We start from the raw sequence: 21,454 nt of genomic DNA, 5'->3' as shown, positions 1-21,454 counted from the left end.
CCCGGCTGACATTTTTAAATTTTTAAATTTTTCACATGAGAACATATAACACTATACATTAGGTGAAAACAAAAACAGATTAAAGTCTAAGTGGAACATAAAACAAATATTTGAAAAAAATGTAATAAAAATTGTCTGGGTGCAGTGGCTCACACCTGTAATCCCAGCATTTTGGGAGGCCGAGGCAGGCAGATCACCTGAGGTCAGGAGTTTGAGACCACCCTGGCCAACATGGTGAAACCCCGTCAAATTAGCCAAGGTTAAAGACCAGCCAAAAATTAGCCAGGTGTGGTAATGCATGCCTGTAATCCCAGCTACTTGGTAGGCTGAGGCAGGCGAGTTGCTTGAACCTGGGAGGCAGAGGTTGCAGTGAGCCCAGAGAGCACCACTGCACTCCAGCCTGGGCGACAGAGTGAAACTCCTTCTCAAACATAAATAAATAAATAAATAAATAATTGATGGTGTCCTCAGATGCCTGACAATCCGTTTGACAATAAAGACCTTGTAGAAACATGGAAAATGTATAGAAGCAATGTAAAAAGTAAAACAGATACATTATGATGATAGCTGGGTAAAAAACTAGAGGGACCCATGACTAGCTACTGGTTGTGGTGGTAACAACCAGTGGTGCTTTTTTTTTTTTAATTCTAATTTTTTTTTTTTTTTTCCCAGAGACAGGACCTTGCTTTCTCCCCTAGGCTGGAGTACAGTGGCATGATTATAGCTCACTGCAGCCTTGAACTCCTGGGCTCAAGCTATCCGCCTGCCTCAACCTCCAGAGTAGCTGAGACAACAGGTGTGCACCACCACGCTCAGCTAATTTTTATTTTTTGTAGAGACAGGGTCTTGCTATGTTGCCCAGACTGGTCTCTAACTTCTGGCCTCAGGTGATCCTCTCACCTCAGCCTCCTAAAGTGCTTGGACAAGAGCCACTGCACCCAGCCTAATGTTTTGTCGATTTTAGTTTACAAGTTTGCCACTTCCTTGATGGTTTTAGAACTTTCTCCATCCAGGTGTGTTGAATTTACTGGAACCTTATCTACAGCAGAGGGACAAATGAACAATAAGGACTGATAAGTCGGGACTGTCATATTCAGGTTGCCATATTTCAAAACTGCCACAAGATGGGAGTATTTTAAAACTTTACTCTGATTTTCTGATCATTAATCTTTGTGGGTCATAAGGCGATGGAACCTCGGTATGCCAAAGCAGTACACTGGAATTCAGAAAGGCAAACATCACTCTGTTTTTGCTGTTGGAAATTTGATTCACATGAGATGGCCAAAGGGAAATGGATATTAAAGCAAGGGAATTCATAGCTGTTGGTTTGTAACTGTTTTGTGCAGCGTTTGAAAAGAAGCTCCTAGTGTAAAATGGAAAAATTGCTGAAAAGAAAAGCCAGTATTTTGAACAAATGCATCCTCTCTCTTTTGTTTGTAAGGCTTTCAAAGTTGAAGTCTTTCCATGATTCACCATTGTCTTGACCTTTGGTTGCAGTGTAGAAATTCAGTGAAAGTCCAGCTGCCAGTGGTACATGTTGTGGGCTGCTACTGTTAAACTTTCCACATGTCTCTGGTCCCTCAGGCAAATAGCAGGTGCATTTTTTAGTGTCCTGAAATAGAAGTTACAGTTATATAAATTCAAATTGCAAGAAATGCAGTATACCAAGGTAGAGAGGATTAAAGAGCTGTTGGGCAGTGGAGTTTGCGTCCTAGCTAATGTGTGCAAGGGCCCATTTGCAAAGAAATCTATTACCAATAGATGGTGAGCTTGGCTACAATGTAGGATGTTTTAATACTTTTAAAGACTTATCCTAAAGGTCACAGGGAGCTATAGACAAAGAAAGGAAGGACGAAGATAGGAAGTTTCGCCAGATCATATAGAGGAAGGACTGGCAGGCACTTTAGGTTTCTGCAGGCAAGGAGGCAAGTCCAGGAAGGCCAGCAAAGGCTTTTCTTGATCACCTTTCGATTACCACTGAGACTTGTGATTGCAGACTCTGCACTAAGGGGCTTAAATACCTCCCAGTTTCTATCAGGTGTTGTGTGCATGTGCATCTGGACCAGTTTCCACAGAAAACATTCAACAGGCCATGGAGAGTGCTTGAGTTCAATTGTTAACATTGTTGTCTTGTTGGCTGGGACTTTCCAGTGGCCCCCTCTACTCCTCTTCTTAGGTGGGATTTCTCACTTATCCAGGCCCACAGGTGCCCACAGGTGGGACAGGTACTCATCCCACTGCATTTTCACCATCCTACTTCTAGAATTCTAGAGTGTCCATTATGTTAAAGTTTAATCTCTGATTTAACAAGAGAATGGGCGGGTGCGGTGGCTCATGCCTGTAATCTCAGCACTTTGGGAGGCCGAGGTGGGTGGATCACCTGAGGTCAGGAGTTTGAGACCAGTCTGGCCAACATGGTGAAACCTCATCTCTAATAAAATACAAAAATCAGCCGGGTATGGTGGCACACATTTGTAATCCCAGCTACTCAGGACGCTGAGGCAGGAGAATCACTTGAACCTGGGAGGCAGAGGTTGCAGTGAGCCAGATCGCACCACTGCACTCCAGCCTGGGTGACAGAGCGAGATTCCGTCTCAAAAAAACAGAACAAAACAAAAAAACAGAAGTGAGATCAAGCAACTTGCCTAAGAAGCTGTCCTAATACAAAGCTCTTTGCACACACTTTTCTGTCCAAATCACCGAAATCTCCCCTCTTTTCTAGGTTCACCACAAGACCTCATCTTTAAAGTTTTAGAGTATTTATTGTCAAAATCTATGTGTCTCAATGACATTTTCTCTGGTATTGTTCACAGTTGCTGTCTGTGGCTGTCTTGACTCCCCACCTAGATGCTAAGTCCCTTGAACACAGATCCATGGCTTATACACAAGGGTTTCTCAAACTTTAATGTGCACACGATCACCTGGGGAGCTTGTGAAAATGGAGATTCTGATTCAGAATGTCGGAGGCCCAAGACAGGGGGCCTCGGACTCTGCATTTCTAACAAGTCCCCTTAGTTGTGTTGCCGTGCTCCTGGCTCAGCACAGTACTCATTAATTGATTTATTGCTGTTCCGTCTTAGAAACCTTGCAGGGGTCCATTTTCTCTGCTAGACGTTTGTTTTCCCTGTCCGTAGCATGTTACAGGGTTAATAATTGTTTGTCTTTGTGATGGGCAGGCAGTGTAGTGTGGCTGGTTAAAGCATGACTTTGAGCCACTCAAATAAAAAGCTAACATGTATCAAGTACCTACTACATGTTGGGCACTGGGATGAGTTATCTCTTTCTCTCTCTCTTTCTGTTTCTTTCAGTCTCTCTCTGGGTAAGCCGGGGCGTAGAGGATCATGCCTGTAGTTCTAGCACTTTGGGAGGCCAATATGGGCGCATTGCCTGAGCTCAGGAGTTCAAGACCAGCCTAGGCAACATGGCGAAACTCCATCTCTACTAAAATACAAAAAATTAGCCGGGCATGGTGGTCTGCACCTGTAGTCCCAGGTACTCAGGAGGCTGAGATGAGAGAATCGCTTGAACCCAAGAGGCATAGATCGCAGTGAGCTGAGACAGTGCCACTGCACTCTAGCCAGGGTGACAGAGCGAGACTCTGTCTCAAAAAAAAAAAAGCTTATTATGTTTCCTGCCATGATTTATTTATTTATTTATTTTTGAGACGGAGTCTTGCTCTGTCACCCAGGCTGGAGTGCAATGGCATGATCTCGGCTCACTGCAACCTCTGCCTCCCGGGTTCAAGTGACTACTGCTCAACCTCCTGAGTAGCTGGGATTACAGGCGCGCACCACCACTCCTGGCTAATTTTTGTATTTTTAGTAGTGATGGGGTTTTGCCATGTTGGCCAGGCTGGTCTTGAACTCCTGACCTCAGGTGATCTACCCGCCTCGCCCTCCTAAAGTGCTGGGATTACAGGCATAAGCTGCCACACCTGGCCCCTGCTAAGATTTTTATATCAGCCGGTAGTTTTAAAATCATGACTGATTTTTCACAATAATCACACTTTTATGCCCTATATAATTATATGGAACATATTTCAAAAGATTTTGAATCAAAGACAAGAGTGTTTAATTTGGATAACTCAGAGAAGTGAATTATGAATTTATTAATATAAAATTATAATTCTTCTGGGTTTCAGGAGATCAAGAGCAATAAATTTGGCCAAAACAAAAATGCATTTGTCTTGAAATTTCTTTAAAATTCAAAATCTAACTAGTAGATTTCAGTTAGAAAGAGTTTCAGGAGATCAAGAGCAATAAATTTGGCCAAAATAAAAATGTGTTTTCTTGAAACTTCTTTAAAATTCAAAATCTAACTGGTAAGCATTTTATTGATTAAAAATGGATTTTTCTTCTCAAAAGGAAAACATACTTTGGATCCACTTTTTTTTTTTTTTTTTTTTTGAGACGGAGTCTCACTCTGTCACCCAGGCTGGAGTGCAGTGGCGCGATCTTGGCTCACTGCAACCTCTGCCTCCCAGGTTCAAGCAACTCGCCTGCCTCAGTTTCCCGAGTAGCTGGGATTACAGGCGCGTGCCACCACTCTCGGCTAATTTTTTTGTATTTTTAGTAGAGATGGGGTTTCTCCATATTGCTACGCTGGTCTCAAACTCCTGACCTCGTGATCCACCTGCCTCAGACTCCTAAGGTGCTGGGATTACAGGTGTGAGCCACCACGCCCAGCTGGGTCCACTTTTTTCTCGAGTTAAGAGGAATGTGTGTGTGTGTGTGTGTGTGTATTCGTATGCATGTATATATCTTCACAATAAACCTTGACTTAAGTGCTATTATTCCCATCTTAAAGGTGTGGAAACTGAGGCCATAAGATTAAATGACTTGCCCACTTTTACACTGCTGCTGGGAGCTCACACAGGATAGAAATTCAATTCTGTTTTCAAACCCACATAATTTTTCTAAATATTTTATTTTGAAAAATTAAAAACCTACAGAAAAGTTTCAAGAATGGTACGATGAACATGCATATTCCCTTTCTCTAGATTCACCAGTTGTTACTGTGTAAAAAAAATTTTTTTTAGAGTCAGGTTCTCGCTATGTTGCGCAGGCTGGTCTCCAACTCCAGGGCTCAAGCGATCCACTCTCCTTGGCCTCCCAAAGTGCTGGCATTATAGGCATGAGCCTCCCAAAGTGCTGGGATTATAGGCATGTGCCTGGCCAGTTGTTACTATTGTCCACATTTGCAAAGCCCTCATTCTTTTTCTTTTTTCTTTTCTTTTTTGTTTTTGAGACAGGATCTTGCTCTGTTGCCCAGGCTGGAGTGCAGTAGCACAATCATGGCTCACTGCAGCCTTGACTTCTGGGCTCAAGAGATCCTCCTACCTCAGCCTCCCGTATAGTCTGGACCATAGGCAAGCACCACCATGCCTGGCTAAATTTTTTATTTTTATTTTTTATTGAGACTGGGGGGTGGTCTTGAACTCCTGGTCTCAAGCAATCTTCCTGCCTTGGCCTCCCAAAATGCTAGGATTACAGGCATAAGCCACCATGCCCAGCTAAAAGCCCTTACTCTTTTTTTTTTAATCTTTTTTACAGAGACAGAGTCTTACTATGTTACCCAGGCTGGTCTCGAACTCCTGGACTCAAGCTGTCCTCCCGCCTCAGCCTCCCGAAGTGCTGGGATTACAGGCGTGAGCCACCATGCCTAACTAAGCTCTCATTCTTAATCACTGTACTGTTTATTAGGTATATTGTAGTCTTAGGATATTATATGATCTCTCCGTTTAATTTCTTCATTTGTAAGGGTATAAAAATATTTACATTGAGGGTTTTAAAAATGAGATTAAGTGAAATAATGTACTTATTTTTTCAACAAATGTTTACTGATCTCCTACTGTGCTGGGATGAATACCAGGCATTGTTCCAGGTCCCGGCAAAGCAAGACAGCACAGTCCATACCCCAACAGAACTTAGAATCAGAGGTGGCGAGGCCAGACAGTAAAGGGCACACCAGGCAATTTCAGGACATCTAAGCACTGGAGAGAAGACAACACCTTTAGACACAGTGGTCTGGGAAGGCTTACTGGAGGAGGTGACCCCTGGCCTGAAGCCCTTCCCATGAAAGAGAGTGAACCATGCAAAGACGGGGGAGGAGCGGTCCAGCCTGCCCAGAGTGAGTGCTGAACCTCTCTTTCACCAGCAAAGCAAAGGAGATTGGGGTACTTCCTTGTGTAGAGATTGTTTTTAGAAGACAGCACACTCTGTCAGCTAGACTAGATCTTACTGTGACAAAAGACAGGCCAGGCCAGCCAGTTTTTCACAGTCTATTCCAGCTTGCACATTTATAACCCTTCTTCACAGGGCACTGCAAGCATGGGTTTCTGAGAACCAATCTTTATAAAAGTGCCTTGAATTCCTTGGTAATTATTTCCTTTTAAGCGTGTAACTCTTATTATTACTAAACTGCTTTTTAAGTTAATGGTAGTTGTTGTCCAAAGGAAGTCTGATCTGTGTTTTTGAAACCTCAATGATCGTCTGTTTCTAATTAAGGAATTGGATGAAGACATGCATCAGAAAATTGCAAGGGAGATGAACCTCTCTGAAACTGCTTTTATCCGAAAACTGCACCCGACAGACAACTTTGCACAAAGTAAATATGCATTTTTTTTTTTTTAAGAACTGTTCTGTCGCACAGGCTGGAGTGCAGTGGCATGATCTTGACTCACTGCAACCTCCGCCTCCTGCGTTCAAGCAATTATTGTGCCTCAGCCTCCCGAAGTGCTGGCATTATAGGTGTGAGCCACCACACCTGGCCTAAATATGCACTTTAAAATAATTCTTGAATGACATCAGAAATTATTTTTTAGGTGGGGGAATGATCTTTAAGGAAAATGCCCCCTTATTATTTGCATGCAGATAGTAGATAGAGTGGGAGATTCTGATTTGGTTTCGGTTCATTTGGGGAAGGGGGTTTTGGTGAATCTGAATGTTTCCATTCCAGATCTAGCACTGGGGAGCCCTAGGATGCTTGCCTAGCCATCATTCCTCCTTTTACAACATGTTTTGGCTACTCATCATGCTAGAGAACTATTTAGGAAAGAAGAAAATGAGAAATCTGTGACCTGCTTGCATGGGAATGATCTCACCTCTCTTTGGCTTTTCCTATCCTCAGGTTCCTGCTTTGGACTGAGATGGTTTACACCAGCGAGTGAGGTCCCACTCTGTGGCCATGCCACCCTGGCTTCTGCAGCTGTGCTGTTTCACAAAATAAGTAATGTGATTTTCTTTAATGAATCTAACACTTAGCAAATGGCTTTTTTTTTTTAAGTTCTCACACACACTTTTTCTGATGGTCCAAAGTGACTGGTATAAAGACTCTGCAGAGTTTACTTCATGCTATTCATAATGCAGAAACAAAACCAGCGACCTTCAATAGCACTTTGGCCTTTCTGAGTATGTGCCCAGCATCATTGGAAAGCTGCGGTCAGAATGCTATTTTATTTTATTTTTATTTTATTTTACTTTCTGGTCTACAAAGAATTTGACAACCATTTTATTTTATTTTATTATTTTTTGAGACAGAGTCTCACTGTGTTGCCCAGGCTGGACAGCAATGGCATGATCTTGACTCACTGCAACCTCCGCCTCTCTCCACCTCCTGGGTTCAAGCGATTCTCCTGCCTTAGCCTCCTGAGTAGCAGGATTACAGGCGCCCACCACCACACCCAGCTAATTTTTGTATTTTTAGTAGAGATGGGGTTTTACCATGTTGGCCAGGCTGGTGTCAAACTCCTGGCCTCCAGTGATCCATCTGCATTGGCCTCCCAAAGTGCTGGGATTATAGGCGTGAGGCACCATGCTTGGCCTCATTTTAAACTGGAGATCTCTGGTCTTTGTGAAGCTTGCATGGGCAGAATTGTCATCTCATACGATATGAGATTGGAGACCAACAGGAACATTTCACTCCAATTATTTCCGCTCCCACATTGAAATTCATTTCACAATAAGAGATTCTTCAATAAACATTTTTTTTTTTTTTTCTGAGATGGGGCCTGGTTCGGTTGACCAGACTGGAGTGCAGAGGCAGGATATCAGTTCACTGCAACCTCTGACTCCTGGGCTCAAGCCATCCTCCCACTTCAACCTCCAAAGTAGCTGAGACCACAGGTGCACACCACCACACCTGGCTAATTTTTGTATTTTTGGTAGAGACAGGGTTTTGCTATGTTGCCCAGGCTGGTCTCAAATTCCTGAGCTCAAGTGATCTGCCCACCTTGGCCTCCCAAAGTGCTGGGATTACAGGCATGAGCCACCACGCCCGGCCAATAAGAGCTTCTTTGCTCTGAATTTGAAGATTCCTGGGCCCCCACTGTATACATTTACCTTAAAAGGAGTTGCAGCACCTTAATTCTGCCAGTTTCTATCTTAGCTGCATTTAGTTTAATGGACAAAGATCAGGGCCTTGTGGGGATGGGACAGAGAAGAGATTCCTGGGAAATGCCCTAAAACAGGAGATGGAAGCAGCCACAAACAAGCATAGACAGCAAACGGAAATGGAAACAAGGAAAGAAACAGGATGATAGGACAGAATGTCACTGTGGGGGATGGGCAAAACCCCGTCTCTACTAAAAATACAAAAATTAGCTAAGCATGGTGGCGGGCGCTGGTAGTCCCAGCTACTCAGGAGGCTAAGGCAGGAGAATCGCTTGAACCTGGGAGGCCGTGGTTGCAGTGAGCCGAGATTGTGCCATTGCACTCCAGCCTGGGCGACAGAGCGAGACTCCACCTCGAGGAAAAGAAGAAAAAGAAAGTAGGATTGAATAGAGGGAGAAATTGAACTGCAGAGTAGTAGCAACAAGGAAAGGCCTAGGCCAAATCCGTGGGGAGCTCTAAAGCTGGACATTTTTTCAAGTAGTATAGTTCCAAGTAGAGGCAAAGATTCAGGCCTTTTTACCCTCCATGGACCAGTTCCCAAAGCCTGGAAAAGATGTATGACTTTGGGCAAGGTAGCTCTACTCAGCCAAAGGTAACTCCAAGAGAGTGACTCAGTTGAGAGCTGTTGGCCACCAGCACTCTGGGCAAGCAGGGTCAGGGCCAGGTGTAGGCAGAGCCAGCAAGGCCCCAGGTTGCAGCTGAGAGCAGGTGTCTCCTTACATTTTGTACCCTATGGTACTTCCTTGCCTCATGGAGTCCCAGTCCTGAGGCCATGGGTCAGACATAGAATATGGATCAGCACCCACCAGAGAAGGGGAACTTTGGGCGAAAGGATAAGATGAAGCATCTGTGGGATGAGCTAGAGCGAGAGGAGGAGCATCCCAGGCAGAGGCTAACAAGTGCAAAGTCCCTGGGGCCTGTCTATATGATTGACAGGAGATAAAGTTGAGAAGCCATATAATGTAATTCAATATACATTTTAAAAAGATGATTTTGGTATCTGTGGATAGGGGACATGTGCAAAAGGCAAGCAAACATTCCGAAATGTTTAGGAATTGAGTCTTGAAAAATAGGGTTTACTGAAATTAAATTGAGTGTCTTTTGTTTTTTTGTTTTTGTTTTTTTGAGATGGAGTTTTGCTCTTGTCACCCAGGCTGGAGTGCAATGGCAAGATCTTGGCTCACTGCAACCTCTGCCTCCTGTGTTTAAGTGATTTTCCTGCCTCAGCCTCCCAAGTAGCTGGGATTACAGGTGCCTGCCACCGTGCCTGGCTAATTTTTGTATTTTTAGTAGAGATGGGGTTTTACCATGTTGGCCAAGCTGGTCTCAAACTCCTGACTTCTGGTGAACCACCCGCCTCGGCCTCCCAAAGCAAGATTGAGTGTCTTTTGAAAACTGGACTCCACGTGGGTTGGTTTGATGCTGAGGTTTGGAATAATAACATCCTGGAAACTCCCATAGGGCAGTCTTAAGGTTAGATAAGATAAGGTATGAAAAAATGCTTTGTAAATAATGTCTTATGCAAATCGTAATGAGAAAAATTAAGCTTTGTGTTTCCGAATGTCAATTTTATGCTCAGTGAAAGTTAACAAGCCAAAGTTCTTCACCTTTGACATGTGGTTTAAGTTTTACAGAAATATTAAGGGAGAGAAAAGAATTAGGTCAGCATTCTTTGTTTTCACTAAAAATGTTATACACACTGATAAGTAGCCCAAGTTGTATCAGTAACATGGGATGCCAACATTTGTGGTGCATTCTTTAAATTACATTGTTATGTAAAAAGTTTGGTTCATTTAGGATAAACCAAATTTATTTCATGTAAGACTGATATTTACAACTTAAATGTTTTGTTATTCCCTTGGCGTATCTTAGACTAGAAGAGGTTATGACTCTATGGTTGTTGCTGCTGGATATTTTAAAATCTGTATTAGAAATATTACAGGCTGGGTGCAGTGGTTCATGCCTGTAATCCCAACACTTTGGGAGCCAAGGCGGGAGGATTGCTTCAGTCTAGAACTTAGAGACCAGCCTGAGCAACATAGTGAGACCCTGTCTTTACAAAATATTTAAAAATTATCCAGGCATTATGGCTCATGCCTGTAGTCCCAGCTACTGGGGAGGCTGAGGTGGGAGGATTGCTTGAGCTCAGGAGGTCAAGGCTGCAGTGAGCCAGTCCCCAGCCTGGTCAACAGAGTGAGACAGTTCCTCAAAGAAAGAGAAAACATTATAAATGGTAGGTTTAATGTATTAACCTCATTTTATAGATGAGGAAACTGAGATTTAAGGAGGCTGGCCAGGTGTGGTGGCTCATGCCTGTAATCCCAGCATTTTGGGAGGCCGAGGTGGGTGGATCACTTGAGGTCAGGAGTTTGAGACCAGCCTGACCAACATGATAAAACCTCGTCTCTACTAAAAATACAAAAATTAGCTGGATGTGATGGTGCACACCTGTAATTCCAGCTTCTTGGGAGGCTGAGGTGGGAGAATCACTTGAATGTGGGAGGCAGAGGGTACAGTGAGCTGAGATCGCGCCACTGCACTCCAGCCTGGGCAACACAGTGAGACCATGTCTCAAGAAAAAAAAAAAAAAGGAGGCTAAGTTAGTAAGGGCACAGTAAGCAGTAAAGAGCTGGGATCTGAAGCCTTGAAGTATGACGCCACATCTGATCAGTTATGTTCTTGGTTCTCAAGTTAGAATCTAGTGAGAGTTTTCTCCATTCTAGACCTCAGCAACCCAAACCTCGCTCCATCATAGAAAAGGATGACAGTGCCAGAAAATCTAAGACAATGCAAAGGTGTTTGAAATGGACATGCGCATATATGACAAAGTTTATTTCCTATTTCTTGATTCCTATTTTGGCCAGAAAACATGAATAGCACGCTCACGTTTGTCACTCTGAGTGGAGAACTAAGGGCCAGACGAGCAGAGGATGGCATCGTCCTGGACTTGCCTCTTTATCCAGCCCACCCCCAGGTCAGCTCTTTGTAATTATTGCCCTAAGCCATCTACAACCGACAGCTCTCCTGTTTTATAATAATTTTGTTTTTTTTCCCCCCATCTAGGACTTCCATGAAGTAGAGGACTTGATAAAGGTTGGTAAAAAGAATCAAACCTGAGCCTAGTTATTTGTTATTGTTTGCACACAAAGATTTGGTATCATTTGATCCACAAAGATAGGCATTTAACCAATATAAATGTTACAGTGTTTCAGGTTTGAATTTTAATATTCAGTCTATTTGGTGAGAAGGTTGACCAGTTTTCCTTGGCTCCTGATTGTCACTGCTGGCCCCCATGGTAGGATGGAGGGAAGAGACACTGTTATATGACAGGCTGAAAGGCACAAAAGAACCAATGGAGGTGGTAAAGAAGAGGGAGAATAGGATGTCTTAAGGAAATGTAAGTTTCTGGGAGGAGACCAGCCTTTAGGGAAATTAAGGGATGTTGAATTTCTGTGCTTCTCTAGCTAGAAGGAGAGGAATGGGCCCCGAGCATGGCTGTGCAAGTTCAGGTGTGAAAGTTGGGAATTTCTGGCACAAAGAGGTCATTCCATAAAATCCATACACACAAGATGGAGGGAAAAAATGGAACCTTCCTGGCAGCTGTCAGTGTCCCCAGTTTCTGTAGTAAAGGATGGGACTGAGGTGGGGGAGGGCTGTGCTTTGATAGAGGAAACCAAGAAAGCATGAGTACCTTGCAGATAAGACAAGATACAGAACATGGGCTCCTCATGGGGTCTGTGTGGGCATGGGGCTTAATAATATTAATGATGATGAAACATTTTGAGAGTCTCTCTGTGTGCAGTGCCACATGCTGAGCATTTCACTTGCATTGTCCATTTAATTCTCAATGTTTCTCAGTAAGGTAGGCACTGCAGTTGTCCCATGAAGGTTCTGCAGGACCAGAGCAGCCCTGGATGACCAGGGGCTTGGTGTGTAGAGAAGAGAGGGCCCAGGTCAGGACCAGGGCAAGGGCTGTCATGAGAAAAATGATTCTGTAGCTTAGTCTATTGTGAGTACTACTTGGGTATTTCTCAGTGAATTTTTAACTACAGCATTTGTAATCTCTAGTATTTGGCTTTATCTATGTTTTCAAAGAATATAAACAAATAAGCATGATGGATTCTGATTTTATACTCAACCCCATCCATGGCTTGGGTTTTGGAGACAAGCCAAATTTAAAAACAAACTGCTTTAAACATACTGGTAAGAAAGTGGAAAAAACTTATAATGGTAGACCTTGTTCATGGTAGAAAGAACTCAACTTAGCCTCAGGGTCAGCATTTATTAAATGGGATAACAAAGGGTTGTAAGTATTGCCATTTTGTTTTCTTCCCTAGAAACTGGCAGTAAGATTCCCAGCCAAGAATTAAACCTTTTTTTTAATTTGAGACGGAGTTTGCTCTTGTTGCCCAGGTTGGAGTGCAATGGTGTGATCTCGGCTCACCACAACCTTCACCTCCTGGGTTCTAGCAATTCTCCTGCCTCAGCCTTGCGAGTAGCTGAGATTGCAGGCATGCGCCACCATGCCTGGCTAATTTTGTATTTTTAGTGGGGACGGGGTGTCTCCATGTTGGTCAGGCTGGTCTCGAACTCCTGAGCTCAGGTGATCCGCCTGCCTCGGCCTCCCAAAGAGCTGGGATTACAGGCGTGAGCCACCGCGCCCACCCCTAAACTTTTAAATCAATGTACAAACTCATGCAGATAAGGGCTGGGTTCGAGAGACTAAGGCTCTGGAGAACAGATGGGATCCGGCTGTAGGAGTTCCCATTTCTTGAGGAAGTTACATTGGTCAGCCCATAGTCACAGAGGCAGAAAGCCCAAGTACCACCCAAGGCAGAAGGAATTCTGGATGTGGGAACTGGAGTATCTTGGCCTCTAACAAGGATTAGAGAACCTGAAGCCACTTAGTGACTGCCATACAATTACTATGTAATTACCATCTGCTGGGCCTGGCAGCTGGGGCTGGTGCCAAAGGATGACTTGGTGGTGTGGGAAGGGGTTGTCTCCTCATAATCCCCCTCAGTGCCCCAAGCCACCCTCAAACAAACATACAAACAAATGATGTTCCTGGATTTCAGCAAGATTATGTGCAGTCAGGTAGAGTGAACCAGGGTATCTTGAGAACATGTTATGTTATTGATCTGTCACATACAATCTGAGTGAAAGTTGTGTGCTTGCCAAGCAGAGCAGCACAGGACGAGCCCTCTAGTCCCTCCTTCCAATCAAGCTGCTAGCCCTGAGTCCTTGCCGTGTGGAACGTTCTAATTGCTGCTGCAGATACTCCACATATACGATTTTATTTAATCCTCACAGCTCTAAGAGGTGGACATGAGGCCCCTCCATCTCTAAAGATGATGGACAGTAGGGATTTAGAGCTTTTTCTCTGACCTTCTCAGACCTGGGTCAAGATGTGTGTGTGTGTGTGTGTGTGTGTGATCTTTGGCCTTTCTAAGTCTCTTTCTCCTTCTCTGTGGGGAGAATACCTACTTGAAGGAGTTGTGCATTGAGGCACATAGTAGGCACTTGTGAGAATGCCTATGTTTTTTTTCTTTTTTTGAGACAGAGTCTCATTCTGTCTCTCAGGCTGGAGTGCAGTGGTGCGATCTCGGCCAAGTGATTCTTGGCTCACAAGTGATTCTTGGTTCACCAGGTTCAAGTGATTCTCTTGCCTCAGCCTCCCGAGTAGCTGAGATTACAGGAGTGCACCACCATGCCCGACTAATTTTTGTATTTTAGTAGAGATGGGGTTTTGCCATGCTGGCCAGCCTGGTCTCGAGCTCCTGACCTCAGGTGATCCACCTACCTCAGCCTCCCAAAGTGCTGGGATTACAGGTGTGAGCCACTGCACCTGGCCACAATGCCTGTTTTGAGGCTCACAGAGGCCTCTTTGGTAGCCAGGAGACTGACCATCCTTGGGCAACACCTTAAGCTCTGAAACTGCACTAACACTCTTGGGGACTGGAGACGATGGGCATGCTTGGCTCACAGTGGATGCTTAATGAGAGGTCATTTCCCATTTCAGGGGATCAAGGACTTGGCCCAGGGCATGTCCCTAAGGAGTTTTTGGTCTGTCTCCACAGACTGCCATAGGCAACACACTGGTCCAGGACATCTGTTATTCTCCAGATACCCGAAAGCTCCTCGTCCGCCTCAGTGACGTTTACAACAGGTAAGATTTTTGGCTGCATCAGCACTTTGGGGAGGGCTGAGTACCCAGATTTATAGCTCTTCCTTAGTCTGGCTGTGCTGTGTCCAGTCAAACCATGATTTACGCAAGCAGAGTGTTTCTTTCCCTGATAGGAAGACATTCCCACTTGTTCTTCCTTCCCCTCCTGTTAAGCTCTTTGAGCAAGCTGCACCCTGGCCTGCTTCACAGAGTCTGTGTGGTGAGTGGGCTGTGAAATGGGTTTGTCCTAATCCATCTTGTTTATGAACAAGGTCATTTCTGGAGAACCTGAAAGTGAACACGGAGAATCTGCTGCAAGTTGAAAACACAGGGAAGGTGAAAGGGCTTATTCTTACCCTTAAAGGAGAGCCTGGTGGGCAGACCCAAGCATTTGACTTTTACTCAAGATATTTTGCACCGTGGGTTGGTGTGGCTGAAGACCCAGTGACAGGTACTTTTTACTTGAGCCCAGGGGAGGGTTAAACAATGGAAGAGGAGGATCACAAATAGTTATTTAAGTGCACTTCCTGTGACCTTTCAGGTGGCTTGAGTTTTGAGCTGCCTTGTTCCTCTATCTTTCCCCATCCCTGCCATCCCTTCACTGAAGTCTTACATGAAAAACATAAAATAGAGCAGGTGGATAACAGGGTTAAACCTGAGTGTCAGACAACCTGGGTTTACATTCCTAGCTTCCTAGCTTTTGACCTTGGGCAAGTGACTTGACTTTTAAAAGTCTCAGTTCCCTCCTCTATAAATTGTATATAATACCTCATAGGGCTATAAAAGCACAATGCATGTTAAGGGCTTAATACAGTGCCTGGCACATGGTAAGTGCCCAATAACTACTAGCTATTATATTGTATTATTATATCTTTTTGAGACATAGTCTCACTTCATCACCCAGGCTAGAATGGAGTGGCATGATCCCGGCTCACTGCAACCTCAGCCTCCCAGGTTCAAGCGATTCTCCTGCCTTGGCCTCCCCAGTAGCTGGAACTACAGGCGTCTGCCACTACACCCGGCTAATTTTTGTATTTTCACTAGAGATAGGATTTCATCATGTTGGCCAGGATGGTCCCAAACTCCTGACCTCAAATGATCCCTCCTCGGCCTCCCAAAGTGCTGGGATTACAGGCATGAGCCACTGCGCCTAGCTAACTACTAGCTATTTTAATAATAACAACAAAACTAGCTCCTTGAGCCAACACTTCTAGATTGTCCACCACCTGGGAGCAGAGGGATGAGTCAAAGATGGGCAGAAATGTCATGACTCCTACTCTCCCTCTCTTTGGGAACAGTGGGCTGCACTGCAAAGGACGAGAATGCTTGATGTGGGAGGATGGTGGGTGGGATGGTGAAGGGGCCACAGGAGGCTGGGCAGAGCCTTCAGGGCTCCTGTTCTGGTCAGATGGCAGGGCCTGGATGGCTCAGTTACTCTCTGAGTAACAAAACACTTGAAATTCAAAACTCAGCAAACAAGCACTTTTAAGACTCAGGAAAATGCCCAACCATATCCAGAGTGCAGCTTCCCCATGGAAAAAAAGTTCCAAGCAGATTTGCACAAGCACAGCTGCTTCACAAAGATTTTAATTGGCACAGAGTGCAAGTTTGTTTGTTTGTTTGTTTGTTTGTTTTTCCCTATAATGCTTTTCTAGAGTATAAAGGCCTTTGGACTTTGATAACCAACATCTGAGTTTGCTTGGGACTGAAGGGTTTCTCAGGGCTCAGAACTTTCAGTGCTAAAACCAGAACAGTCTCAGGCAAACCAGGCAGGATGGTTGGTTGCCTTACTTGAACATCCCATAACACTTTTTTTTTTTTTTTTTTGCCCAGGCTGGAGTGCAATGGCACGTTCTCAGCTCCCTGCAACCTCTATCTCCCGAGTTCAAGAGATTCTCCTGCCTCAGCCTTCCGAGTAGCTGGGATTACAGGCAACTGCCACCATGCCAGGCTAATTTTTTGTATTTTAAGTAGAGACAGGGTTTTGCCATGTTGGCCAGGCTGGTCTTGAACTCCTAGCCTCAGGTGATCCACCTGCCTCGGCCTCCCAAAGTGCTGGGATTATAGGCGTGGAGCCACCATGCCCGCCCCATAACACTTCATAGGTTTTCCCAAACGAGAGGCTTTTCCTCCCCATCTTTTTCTTCGCAAAATATTTTTCTGTCAGTTATTGCTGTATATTTTGTTATTTCATTTTAAAATCCAATCTCTGATCTAAATCTAGAGTACAAACATGAAAAAATACCTCACTAAAAAAGAAGTTCTTTTGGCGCCAAAAGCTCAGGAATGTTAGCTTGGTGGAAGAGTTTGCCTTTTGGCCAGGTGCAGTGGCTCATGCCTATAATCCCAGCACTTTGGGAGACCGAGGTGGGAGGGTTGCATGAGGCCAGGAGTTTCAGACCAGCCTAAGCAACATAGGGAGACCCCGTCTCTACAGAAAAATTTAAAAATAATAGTTAAAAGAAAAGAAAATTTAGCCTTTTTTCAGAGTTTCCACCTTTCTTTGCATATGCACTCTGGGAAGAAGGAGATACTTTCCCTGGAAAGATGTAGAAAGACTTATGCAAGGCTGGGCGCAGTGGCTCATGCCTGTAATCCCAGCCCTTTGAGAGGCTGAAATGGGTGCATCACTTGAAGTCAGGAGTTCAAGACCAGCCTGGCCAACATGGTAAAACCCTGTCTACACTAAAAATACAAAAATTAGCTGGGCCTGGTGGCTCATGCCTGTAATCCCAGCTACTCAGGAGGCTGAGACAGGAGAATCACTTCAACCCGGGAGGCAGAGGTTGTAGTGAGCTGAGATTGTGCCACTGCACTCCAGCCTGGGCGACAGAGCGAGACTCCGTCTCAAAAAAAAAAAAAAAAAAAAAAAGAATTATTCAAAGGCCTTGATTCTCCTACCAAGGGCTAAGAATGAGCTGGTAGACAAGACAAGAATTAAAACCTGCAGTCTAATTCAGCCTTAGGAGACTGTAAGGACCAGTCACAGTGGCTCATACCTGTAATCCCAGCACTTTGGGAGGCTGAGGCAGGTGGATCTCTTGAGATCAGGAGTTCGAGACCAGGCTGGGCAACATGGTGAAACCCCATCTCTACAAAAAATACAAAAATTAGCCAGGCATGGTGACATGCACCTGTAGTTCCAGCTACTTGCGGGGGGGCTGAGGTAGGAGGATGGCTTGAGAACGGGATGTCAAGACTGCAGTGAGCCATGATTGTGTCACTGCACTCCCGGCTGGACAACAGAGCAAAACTGTGTCTCAAAAAAAAAATAAAAATAAAAATAAAATAAAATAAAATGAAAAAAGGAAAGAAAAGAAACTGTAAGACACATTTGATACATAATTTGGCCGAGTTTATCCATAAATTCTATGTCTTCCTTTTTATCTCCTTTCATAATTCTACACCCTGCTGTGGCCTGGCCAACATAATGATTTAGGTGATCTAGAGTTTAGTCAAACTGGATAATTGATTGTAATTGCTTAGAAATTTACCACAAAATCGCCTCTGTTTTCTTTGGGATTGTCTCCTAACTTTTCACTTCTTTTGAGGGTCTGCACACGCTGTTCTCAGCAGCTACTGGTCCCAGCATCTGGGGAAGAAAGAAATGCATGGTAGGACAACTCTTTACCAATTTCTTTTTTATTTGCCTAATTCGAAGCTAGTGTTCCTTCTCATATGTACTATCCCCTTGAAAATGTAATACAATGTCATGTATCACCCATGTGAAAATGAAAGGTTTTAAAATTCCTTCACCCTTAAAGATCCTCCACCCCAAACATCCTTCACCTCTGCCTCCCCCAACATACAGAGACTGTACAGACACAGATACAGTAACTGCCCAATAAGTGTTTGTTGAATAAAATAGCTGTATAACTTTGACCCAGAGAGGTTATTTATAATGTGATGGGTTGAGACTGGATGATCACCAAGGTTCCTTACTGCTATTGCTAGTCACAGGATTGAATCAAACAAATTACTTTGGAACCAAGTCCTCTAGTGATTAATGTATTGCTTAGAGGCAGAGAAAAATGATGGCAGCCAATGGAGGCTGCACTGCCCTGATCATCCAAGGAGGAGTCTGTGACCCTGGTTTGGAGAGAGCAAGGTGGCTATTCATTTTCCTTGGCGAGTCTAATTATTCTCCTAAGTACTGAGCTCCTGGAAGGCTGAGGCTATGCCTTTTTTGTCTGCCTGGAACACGTGGTTGCTTGAATATGTTATGAGTGAATGAACTCCCTCTGTCCTATTCAGAGCTGAGAAGATGGGGGCCTTCTCAAGAGGGCTGAGACCACCCTTCTTCATCTTCCTAGAGTTATAGGCCTGCCTCTATTGCTTCAAACATCTTTGCTTACTCCTAGAGAGAGCGAGGGAAGAAGCGATGAGTGGGGTGTGTCTGGGCCATTACAGGAATTAGTGAAGGAGATGGCCCAGGAAAAGGCTCAGGAAGGGAGTATGTGGAGCTGTGTGTTTTGTAGATCAAATTGAGTTTGTGGCTCTCTCAGTCTGCAGGAGAATGGGGATGGGAGTGGGCAGCACCATAAACAGACGAAGGAATTTATTCTTGAAACTGATCTGGGAGGACTCTAAGATTTGTAATAAGTCTTTCACTATGCTTTGTTAATTTAAAAGGGTGAAAATACTCTTAATTTGACCTGTTTGTTTTCTTTAGCTTTTCAGTGTTCCCGCCGAGGAGGAGAGCTGGGAATTTCCCTTCGTCCAGACGGAAGGGTTGACATTAGAGGATGTGCAGCTGTTGTTTTAGAGGGCACACTGACAGCCTAGAGGTGGTTATGCTGTGACGCTGCTGTCTCTAACCACCAAGTATTTTCTGCATAAAAAGAAATGTAAGGGGCTGCCTTTAGCAAATGTGCATAGTAGTCTACTTAATCCTCATGTTAAAAATCGAAAAATGGGCCAGGGGCAGTGGCTTATGCCTGTAATCCTAGCACTTTGAGAGGCCAAGGTGGGTGGATCACCTGAGGTCAGGGGTTCGATACCAGCCTGGCCAACATGGTGAAACCTCATCTCTACTACAAATACAAAAATTAGCTGGGTGTGGTGCCACATGCCTGTAATTCCAGCTACTTGGGATGCTGAGGCATGGAGAATCGCTTGAACCCAGGAGGCAGAAGTTGCAGTGAGCAGAGATCTCACCACTGCACTCCAGCCTGGGCAACAGAGTAAGACTCCGTCCACACACACACACACACACACAAAATTGAAAAGTGAAGACATTTTAATGGAGATTTAATAGTGCTTCCAGACTAATGAACTAATGGAGTTTTGGCTCCACTCATGAGTGTATTTGAAATGTAAGTAACCAGCTACAAAGAATAATGTCACTTCATTTGATTATGAGTACCAATCAAGAGAAGGAGGAATACATTTCTGAGGAGTGATACTAAACCATTTGAGCTTAAATGAGTACCTGATTTTGCAGCCATTAAAATGAGTCAATAACTATGTGGAAATATAGAAAAATATTTTATAATATAATACTAAGAAAGAGGACAGTAGGCCATAAAATGTTAGCAGTGTTATGCTATGTCTATATAAATAAGCATAGGCCATTAAAAATAGCAAACTGAAAACAGTTCATGTGTGGGGGGCAAGTTTAGAAGTAATTTTAATGTATCTAAGAAGTGATTTCCTTTATTGTTGTACTCAGGTACGAAGACTAAAAATCAGGACGAATCCAGAAAATTAACACAAAAAAGTATGTATTAGGCTACTTCCTGTCATAGTGAAATTAAACACTCAAAGTAATGTAATCTCAGCTGGGCGTGGCGGCTCATGCCTGTAATCCCAGCACTTTGGCAGGACAAGGCAGGAGGATCACTTGAACCTAGGAGTTCGAGACCAGCCTGGGCAACACAGCGAGAACTTGTCTCTATTAAAAAAAAAAAAAGGAATATAATTTCAATCTTTTTCTTGATATATGGCTTGAGAATGATAATGTAAAAGGAATTCTTCTCTTACTTCAATAAAATGGGTTTTAACATAACTTTAAATTCAGTTAAATGTACACTATTGAATACCTATAGTTGACTTTGGGATGGGGACTTTTTCAAGTCATTAAGAGTGTTTGTTTAAGGTGATCTCATTGATGGTAGTTCTCAGCCATCTCAAAAACTGCAAGCTAATCAGTCAGACATTCTTTAATGACCCCAATTTTTTCACTTTAATTGTTACCATGTTTTCTATTTTTACTGATTTTTGCTAAAGCATGTGAGAGTGAATTTATTATAGCAGTAATCTTGTGTTTCTCCTGATGTGCAATAAATCAATAATTCACCAGCTTTAATGCCTTAACTTACTGAGTAACCAGTGCCCCACCGCCCCCCCCCCAGACCTCACAACTCATCACAACACACCCACGGGTCATGATACCAAGGGCGAGTTTTCCCCCAGTTTTGGATTTTCCAAACCTGAGACTGAACTATATGAATAAGTTTATATAAATGTACAGTTGAGAGGGCCTGAATTTGATCAGATCTGAATCTGATCTTTCAAATGTATGCTAGATTCTTTTTTTTTTTTTTTTTGAGACAGAGTCTTGCTCTGTCGCCCAGGCTGGTGCCATCTTGGCTCACTGCAACCTCCGCCTTCCAGGTTCAAATGATTCTCATGACACAGCCTCCAAAGTAGCTGGGATTACAGGTGCTCACCACCATGCCTGGCTAATTTTTGTATTTTTAGTAGAGATGGGATTTCACCATGTTGGCCAGGCTGGTCTCAAACTCCTGGCCTCAAGTGATCCACCTGTTGTGGCCTCCCAAAGTGCTAGGACTATAGGCGTGAGCCACTGTGCCTGGTGGTGCTATATTCTTAATAGATATTTTTGGGAAAGAAGTCTCTGACATAACTCTGGATTCCTTTTCACATGAAAGTTGTT

The 21,454-nt window shown here is 43.9% G+C and overlaps 1 protein-coding gene across 14 annotated transcripts in view; it reads left to right on the top strand.

Moving 5' to 3' along the window:
- Positions 1–20,858, top strand: part of PBLD (phenazine biosynthesis like protein domain containing) — a 50,178-nt gene extending 29,320 nt beyond the window's left edge. For 4 of the 14 annotated variants that reach the window (XM_003830300.6, XM_008955763.5, XM_008955762.3 and 1 more), the window contains exons 3-10: positions 6,507–6,606; positions 7,129–7,227; positions 11,255–11,364; positions 11,454–11,483; positions 14,471–14,559; positions 14,829–15,007; positions 18,108–18,170; positions 19,229–20,858. In XM_003830300.6, coding sequence (XP_003830348.1) covers positions 6,507–6,606; positions 7,129–7,227; positions 11,255–11,364; positions 11,454–11,483; positions 14,471–14,559; positions 14,829–15,007; positions 18,108–18,170; positions 19,229–19,341 — 783 coding nt within the window. In that variant the 3' untranslated portion in view covers positions 19,342–20,858. The other 10 variants (XM_063607700.1, XM_055092912.1, XM_034930681.2 and 7 more) reach the window with 3 other exon arrangements.
- The last annotated feature ends 596 nt before the right edge of the window (positions 20,859–21,454 follow it).

The sequence above is a fragment of the Pan paniscus genome, chromosome 8, assembly GCF_029289425.2.
Source record: "Pan paniscus chromosome 8, NHGRI_mPanPan1-v2.0_pri, whole genome shotgun sequence".
NCBI lineage: Eukaryota > Metazoa > Chordata > Mammalia > Primates > Hominidae > Pan > Pan paniscus.
The sequence above is the reverse complement of the archived record's forward strand: the minus strand, read 5'-3'. Positions and strand labels throughout refer to the sequence as shown.